At 40.2% G+C, this 8,762-nt stretch overlaps 1 protein-coding gene across 1 annotated transcript in view; it reads right to left on the bottom strand.

Annotated features, from left to right (window-relative positions):
- clcn5a (chloride channel, voltage-sensitive 5a) overlaps nt 1-8,762 on the bottom strand; it is a 12,876-nt gene continuing 4,114 nt past the window's right edge. The window contains exons 5-12 of the mRNA XM_053687734.1: nt 8,315-8,625; nt 7,916-8,122; nt 7,693-7,773; nt 6,971-7,516; nt 3,800-3,986; nt 3,244-3,642; nt 2,313-2,529; nt 1-2,036 (exon numbers count right to left, since the gene is read on the bottom strand). Coding sequence (XP_053543709.1) covers nt 1,946-2,036; nt 2,313-2,529; nt 3,244-3,642; nt 3,800-3,986; nt 6,971-7,516; nt 7,693-7,773; nt 7,916-8,122; nt 8,315-8,625 — 2,039 coding nt within the window. The 3' untranslated portion in view covers nt 1-1,945. The remainder of the gene's footprint in view (nt 2,037-2,312; nt 2,530-3,243; nt 3,643-3,799; nt 3,987-6,970; nt 7,517-7,692; nt 7,774-7,915; nt 8,123-8,314; nt 8,626-8,762) is intronic.

Genomic DNA, 8,762 nt, shown 5'->3' with positions numbered 1-8,762 from the left:
TCACAACTTGCCTTATGAGTGTTAATGAATAAATTACTGTGATAATGATACATTCATATTTTAGAAGAACACATAAACGTTCATGATAAACAAGCATGGATCAGATAATTAAACAAGTACAAACAACTGATTAAAGACATTACATTTTTTAAGACCTCACAAGTACATAATGCTCTTCTCAAATAGAGAGCTTGAAAAAAAAAAAGTGGCCTTGTGATTTATCCAGATAATTTAAGTGAGGTCCACGGTAAGTGAAAAGGGATGGGATGACACACATGACATGGGATGATGTACGACCCTGGTACACGAGGACAGCTGCGATTAAAGGGGCAGATCCAACAGGATTTCCTTAAAGGGCTCCCGACCTTATTAAAGACGAAACCTGATAAGGAAATCAGGTGTTGTGTACATAAGTACCGGCTTTAACTCTAGCCCTTGATGGATTTAGGAACAACTTAATTTAAAATGTATGAATGTGTCTTTGGAGGACGTAAACAATGATCGAGTTGGCTTATGCACCTGATTGAGAGTGGCGTCAGGTAAACAAACTCAACAGGCAGCCATCAAGAACATGTCAGGAGAACGCTCATACACCTAGAACCATTGTTTCCTTTGACTAAATATTATATACACTGCTTTGGATAAGATGTATATTTTAAATAGTTTCATCTTAAAACACTGAGATTAGGGTTGTGGTTAAAATATGGTTAAAGTCTCCAACCATGCATAAATCATATCCTGAGGAATATAGCGTAATACAATATCTATTTTTAATGATTATTGTTTTAAACAAGTGGAGATGCCAACGCGACAAACGATCATACACTGTCTAAACACCTGAAGAAGAATGTATAACAATGAAACCAAAAGTTTATAACTGGTGCATGGCAGCTAGGCCGTGCTTACATCACATAAATAACACAAATCAACAACAGAAGTAACTGCTAAAGAGATTTCCAGCAAAGAAAGAAAAATGTATCATAATCAAAAGGACAACAGTGGTCAAGCAACAGGGCAGAACAGTCAGTCATACCCAGCTGTAAATCCATGCGACACCACAAAACAACCAATTAAATCAAACAAGTGGAATGCCCAGCTGACCTGCAGATTCATAATGGGGGAAAACCAGAAAAGATTTTCAATGCTTGAATGTGCAAACCAACCCTTTATGGGAGGAAGGGGTGGGGATGCGGAGTGCCCTTCAAATCAACTCATTCACATATTTCACAATGCTGTAAACCTGTTTCTCTTCAAACTCCAAAACCAATGAGCCATCTGTTCAAGAAGCTGAAGTCACAACTATGTCATGACATTAAACAACATACAACGGAAAGGCGAGAACATGAGAACATTTACGCAGGACCCAAACAAACAAACACAGACATCCCCTCGGGGTTACCTGATGCTCGGTTTTAGCTCGTTCATTAAAGTTATGGCAAAACTAATGACTAAAATATTGCAAATTATTAAGCTGAGATTAGTCATTAATTGTTTGTAATGTATCTGCAAAACACACATCTGTGAACTGTATTAAAAAAAAAAAAAAAAGACAGAATCACAGATTTAGCTCAAAATTTTCCTCATTTTGTAGGAATTTCAACACACTTTAGCTACATTAAGAAATTGATATGATTGGGATTGTGCATGCATATCCACTCAATTAACTCCCCACTCTTTTTTTCCTTCAAGATGAACTGATAGTCATATGATATGTCATGACATCGACATTGGCTACTTGCAACTTGGAAACCAGGACTTGGTCATCATCTGCTCAAGTTTGACGATTAAGCCGTAGTGCATAAAGTGTCCATCTTGGCACTGAAAACGGCCATCACAGTGTGAGTGTGCTCTCAACCTAGCACTAATATCTGTAGTGCAAATCAAACAGGGTTTTTTTTTGGGAGAGGACACATCGGAGAGGAGGTGAGATTATAAAAGCCAGCTTTCAGTTGAACAGGATGGAGTCTGGGTCACGGTTGGCTATTTGAGCCATGTGCTTTAAAATGTCCTTTTTGGTGATGATTCCCAGTAAGCGTCTGTGAGTGAAGAGAAAAAGAAGGCATTATGTACTATTCACGTATGAGCTTTCTGCACTAGATCTACTCCACACAGAGTTTTAGCCTGTCCATTTAAGAGAGAGCATTATCCTGGATGCAAATTGGATGAGTGCAGGATGAAATCATATCTGTTCTGCATTTCTCCAGAAATGATTAAAAGCCAGTAGATATCGAAAACAAAAAACACCATTTTTATTATAGATATTATTTGTTTAATGTTACAGTTTGAGTCTACAGTGTTTACCAAGAGCTTACCCATTATGAGTGACGAGACACTGGCGCAGCCCAAGTTTGCGGAAGATGTCCACTACAATGTCCATGGCGGTGTGATCGGTAACTGTGAAGGGGCTGAGGTCCATGATGCCACGTAGCTTCAGGGGAGGGGGGAAGCTAGGGGGCTGGGGCGGAGTGTACTCGGTGAAGAAAATCCGTGATGTGCTCACCACGCCCTCCTGTCGTTGCCGAGCATTTTCTGGAGAGAAAAGTGGAATAAAATCAACACTGACCAAGCACAAGTCCACAACCTGAAGCTGCGATTTCGATTATTTATGATGACGCGAAGCAACAAATCGAAATGTCTGGGGTCTGGGTGCTGTAAACACCTTGAACCAATTTCTTATCAGAACCATAAGACTGTTGAACAATGGGCTTACAACAAGGGATAAAGTAAAACCTGCTAAATCTGTATATACTTACACACACACACACACACACACACACACACACACAAACACACAAACACACACAGTTCACTCAGATGAAGCTTACACACAGAGGTGGACAAATCAGTAGCTTGGACACCCAGGATAAGATTATCCAGACTTAGTTTTTATTCATAGCTGCCCAGCCAACAAGTAGATTCAACAACAAACCCTACCCTACCCTACTGTTTTCTGCAAAACAAAATTTTTTGTTAACCAAGTAACTATAGAGAGAGCTACTCATTCGGAATCCTGCTGTCGGCTACACTACACATGTCAGCTGAGATGGTCTGGCTGATGGTAGTTTTTACTTGCCCAGTGGGCTAGCTAAGAAATGCAGAATTTGTCCACCCCTTGAAAATACAAGACAAAAAAAAAAAAAAAAAAAAAAAAAAAAAAAAAAAAAAAAAAAAACTCTGCTCTGCATGCGTTTTCTTTTTTGAAAGTCTCATGGTACAGCTGAGGTGGTTTCAGAACTCACGCACCGATGGAAATGACGAGATCCCGGCGCAGCACAAAGCCCACCAGCCTCTGTGACTCTTGCGAGACCACCACGGGAAAGCCGCTGTAAGATGTATCAGCAATGAGAGTCTCAACCTCCTCTACGCTCATGCCATCCTGTGTAACGACCGAGAGCGGGGGATCACTACGACGAGGCCGCATAACGTCCATGGCCAGTGTTTTGTGGCTGAACTCCTCTTTGGGCTCTAGGAACGGGTAACCGTTCAGACGTATGTGGGCCTCGTAGATGCCCTCGCGGCCCAGTGCGTCCGCCACCCATTTACTGGTCATGGTGGCAGCCATTAGGGGCACAATGTACTCCAGACCTCCAGTCAGCTCAAACATAATGACCACCAGGGAGACCGTCATCCGAGTTACACCACCTGCAGAGTTAGAAGATCGAAGGAAGAAAATTCTTTTGCATATTCCACATCGTTGTTTCATTAAAAAAAAATTTCATGTGAGAAACTGCATTTGTGAAAACTTCAATACTGAAAATTCAAAACCAGCATTAGAGACCCGTCAGTCATAATCTCTTACCCAAGCAGGCAGCAGCTCCCACCATCGCATAAAGGCCTGGTGTGATGCAGTCTGCCCCGGGTGAGCACCAGCCCCTAAAGATAACCCAGTCATGGTTGTAATATGCCAGTTGCTCCATGCCCACGCCCAGCAGCCTTCCTGCAATCGCCCCCACAGCCATGCTGGGGATGAACAGACCTGAAGGAACCTGGGTAGAGGAAAATGACCAGTCAAATCTCAGAAGAAAGGCAAACAATAATTTGATAAATGATATAAAACTGTACACAAAACATGCCCCAGTTACAAATCCATCAATAAAATCTGACAGAGGAGATCATTTAGTCAAGTAAGAAAAAAAGTACAGTTATAATGATATTATAATTATATTCATGCTCAATATTAAGGGTCCTTGCATAAGAGCGAATATGAAAACATGCCTCACTCTGCTGAAGGACCTCAATACACACTAATGCACTGAAACATTAACATTCACCAGCTTTTGTGTTAAAATGCCTGTTAAAACATCAACTCTGCTCATTTTATAACAGCCTTGGTTTTTTTTATTTATTTATTTTTTTACAAGATGAACTGCAATTTAATTACTAAGCACTTAAAGACGAGCTCCTGTGGGGAGCATAAACTGTTTCACATGTTGTCAAATGCCATCTACATCACTGTGCAATGTGTTATTTATTGGATAGTAAAACTATATAGAGATTTGTATTTCAGTCATTTTCACAGCTCATACACGTGACAGACAAAATGAGTACAACTCTGAGAGGCTGATCATGACTGCATACATCCTGTGGAGATTTCGATATCGAAACCCAACAGCAATAAAGTCTGCATGGGTTTGTTGTTTTTTTTTCTTGAGGAGGAGACTCCTTTCTATATTAGTGCAATTGAAAGCTCACTGAAACTAGCTTTAATAAAACACTCCTTTTAAATCCAATGCAGGGAAATTGGCCTGCACTTGAGCTGCAAAAATTAGTTGTCATTATTATGATTAGGATTATGAAAAATGATTATGTATTTAAGAGCCCATATGTCTTTATTCCTGGGTAGAACATATTACAATGCGGCTTGGGGCTGCAACAGTACTGATAGAGCTGCACCACACAGGCCGCTATGGCAGTTTTAAAAGACACACACACAAAATACCCCGGACTGATTTCACGTATTAAGTCATTTTCACTCTTTTAACATATAAGTTTCTTGCTTAGATAACAAGAAGCCAAAAAGAGATGTCAAATGGGACAGAGGAAAAAAAAAAGTTTAATGTCATATTACACTATGTTTTGTTTTGCACTCAAACACAAATTCACAACCTTTAAAAGCGTGAGCTGTGCACTCTTCCAGGCACACTTGCAACATCATGGGAGAAACTGTCCATCTCAGACAGACTTGGAATGATGGTTGAAAAGAAAGTTCAGTACACTGACAGTTTCACTTAAAAATGTAAAATCATGGTACAATGTAGAATGCACGAAATTATTATTTTAAAAATTGCTTGGTAAATAAATGTTAAAAAAAATAAATAAATATAAATACTGGTTGATGTTATAAACTCTTACACCACAGAATGGTTGAATGCTTGAATCTGATTGGTCAGAAGGTGTGCATTATTTTCATATAATTGCATGACAGTAGTTCCAGACGTAACATGAACAATAGGGTAATATTAATGCCACTACGTTAATGTTTCTATATTAACAGCTCATACACAGTAGGAAGGATGCTCAGTGTAATCCAAGACTAATAATAAACGTATAAGTGTGAGAGAGAAAGAGACAGCAAGAGAGAGCAAAAGAAAGGGAGAGAAAGAGCAAGAGAGAGGGAGAGAGAGAGCGAGAGAAAGAGAGCGAGAGAAAGCGAGAAAGAGTGAGAGAGAAAGATCAAGAGTGAGAGAGAGAAAGAAAGAGAGAGAGAGAGAGAGAGAGAGAGAGAGAGAGAGAGAGAGAGAGAGAGAGAAAGAACGATAGAGAGGTGAGGGAATGCCAGTTTAAAATCATAAAATGATATATTTCATACAATAATAAATTAAACATTGTAATCATTATTACATATTACATTTGATTCAAAGGGCTTGATATTGAATATGTAGTAATTTCCCAATTTATTGAAGCGGGTTTATACAGTTTCATTTTGGCTTGTTAAGATTAATGATGAACATCTGTGTGATTTAAAAAAAAGTTTAGACAAAGACGTAGAGAAGAAGATTTATTTGAATTCTTTTATTTTTGTTTAAAATCAATTACTTATCCAATTCCTTATTTATAATTAAATTGCTTACTGTGATTGTTACAGGGAATAATCATTAAGTCAGTCCAAGAGGAGAACTTCAATGGAGTAATATATTACGTTGCTTCCTCCAGTTTTGTTTGCTACAACTTTTCCCATTTACAGCCACATTTATTTGTAATTCACATGAATAATAACTATTAAATTAAATTTTTTTGCCACCCTACATTGCACATAGTAGGCTTAATTTCTTCTGAAAATGAATGTTACTGGATCATATACAGTGGCAATGCTGGACTTCGGTTGATGTGAAATGTGTTTAAAAGAATTTGACTCAACACTGAAGTAGTCGACTTCAAATACTACTACAAAGTCACCCTAGAAAACCATTCAAGTGAGACGAAGGACAAATCAAAAACAGCCTTAACGGGTACCATGGCTACGTGTCAGCATTTCTGAAACAAGTTATGTTTTCAGACAACATCAGTTGCCATGAGCTGCAGTTTTTCACTACAGTAGGAGAAACCATATTTAAAATCCCTACTGTTTTCTCCGAATGTTCGTTTACGGCCTGTCAGTAAACCAGCCACTTCCTGGTCTCTAAAACTAGACTTATTTACAGAGCCTGATTTTCAGTGCTCTCTCACTAGTGACACGTTAATGAGTGTGTGTGTGTGTGTGTGTGTGTGTATAAGACAGGTGAGCACAAACGTGTGTTCACAGAATGGGCAACAAACGTTGTGCGCCACTAAAGTCAGTATCCAACTTTTTCATAAAATATACTCATAAGAGAACGTTTTTCTTTAGAAGTCTAAAATTACAAAAAAGATAATACTTTTTTTTTAGTAAATTTTCTGGATTTGGTCTTTAAACAAATTTCTCATTACTGTTTTTTATATTATGTTAAATTAGGTTGCTTACTGAAACAGCAGAGATACTATTTCCACTGACCTTCATGCCAAAGGTAACCACGGTGATGAGCATCTTGAAGATGAGCGCCAGTGCCAGTTGCCACATGGCGGTGAAGACTTGGTGGCCGGCAGGTCGGTCGGGCAGGGTGTTGCTGTTGGTCTTGATGTTGGTTGCGTTATCGTAGTTGCACAGCTGGGAGGAGTCGAGCAGGCTGCAGTCGTTGAACAGCTCTGAAATGAGCTCGCTGGTGCTCATGCGCGTGTAGCTGTTGGGGAAGGCCAGCACAGCTGTGAGCGCGGTCACCACCAGCACCTCCAGGACCGGGTAGTGGCCCAGGCGTGTGGTTTTGCGCCGCCGACACCAGGCGATGTTCGCCCGAATGAAGAAGGCTCCCCAGATGCCACCGAAGATGCCCAGTAACACAAAGGGCAGCAGCTCAACAAGGTGCCAAGGGGAGTGAAACTCCACATAGAACAGCACCAGCCGGCTGTTTCCAAATGGGTTGATGGAGCGCAGCGTGAAGGCTGCCACAAGGGCAGCGAAGAAAGAACGCCACAGTGTCTTCAAGGGGAAGTAATAGCTCACCTACAGGAGAGAAATGTTCAGAAAGAACCACTTGATAGACTTGGTGCGCTCACTGACTATAAAAGAGATAAGCTTTGTATTCCACCAGAAGTAACTAAACCACTTCAAATACAATTGAACAGCAGTAAAAAAAAAAAGAGTCAGCAAAAAGGAATGAATAACCGAAGGTCATTTACCTCCTCTAGACTGAAGAGAACCCCTCCAATAGGAGCACCGAACGCCACTGAAACACCGACTGCAGCGGCAGCAGAGAGTACCTGATGTATTAGTGCACACAGAATTAAGAGAACAGTTACAATGAACCACAACTAACAAAGCTGAGATATAGATTTTAGCTGAAACTGCCAAACTCTTTAGTTTCGGATAACTCTGCATGCTTCTTCCCCATTTCTCACTCACCTCTCGCCTTTTGGCCTCATTCTTGCGGTACTTGGTAAAAAGATGGCACAGTATATTTCCACAGCAACAGGCTACATGGACTAATGGGCCCTCTTTGCCCAGACTCAGACCAGACGACACAGCAAGCACCAAAGTGATTGTTTTAATCATCAGGGTCCACTTGCCCAAGTAACCACGAATGATGAACCCACTGAGGATGGTCTTAATCTGAGGACCAGAGTGAGAGTAAAACATTTTTCAGAGAAATAGGTATCTATATCCAAAATGACAACAACAAGATTCCCTCTGGACAACATTATGTGAGGAATGAATAATATATATATATATATATATATATATATATATATATATATATATATATATATAAAATAGAAAGAAGGAAAGAAATCAATATTGTACCTCAGGGATACCAGAGCCACAGGCATAAGGAGCAAAGGCTCTAACCAGAGACACTGCGAGGAAGGAGAAGAGCAGAGCCCAGCACACATACATAAGATAGTTAATGACGTAAGCAAAAGGCCCGTCATTGGAGCCAAGCATGAGCTCGGACCAGCTCTTCCACTGTGGACATTTGTCTCTCTCCTGGAATGTGGTCTCGTTGGAGTTCCAGCAGCAGTGTTCATGGTTGAACCAGAAGCCAATGAGACATACTCCTTCCTTCAGGTCGGTCATCCAGTGAGCAGAGATGTCAATCCCACCAGCCAGAGCACCTTTATAACAAATAAGGAAATAAAACAGAATGGATGTTAATGGATTGATCAATCAAATCTTCTATGATAATCATGGCTGGGTGAGACTGACCAATAATGACAGCTATGTCATGATAACCAGTTATATTGGGAGAATA

This window comes from Ictalurus punctatus, chromosome 18 (assembly GCF_001660625.3).
Source record: "Ictalurus punctatus breed USDA103 chromosome 18, Coco_2.0, whole genome shotgun sequence".
In the NCBI taxonomy this organism is placed as follows: Eukaryota; Metazoa; Chordata; class Actinopteri; order Siluriformes; family Ictaluridae; genus Ictalurus; species Ictalurus punctatus.
Note: the sequence above shows the minus strand (reverse complement) of the source record. Positions and strands in the feature narration are given on the sequence as shown.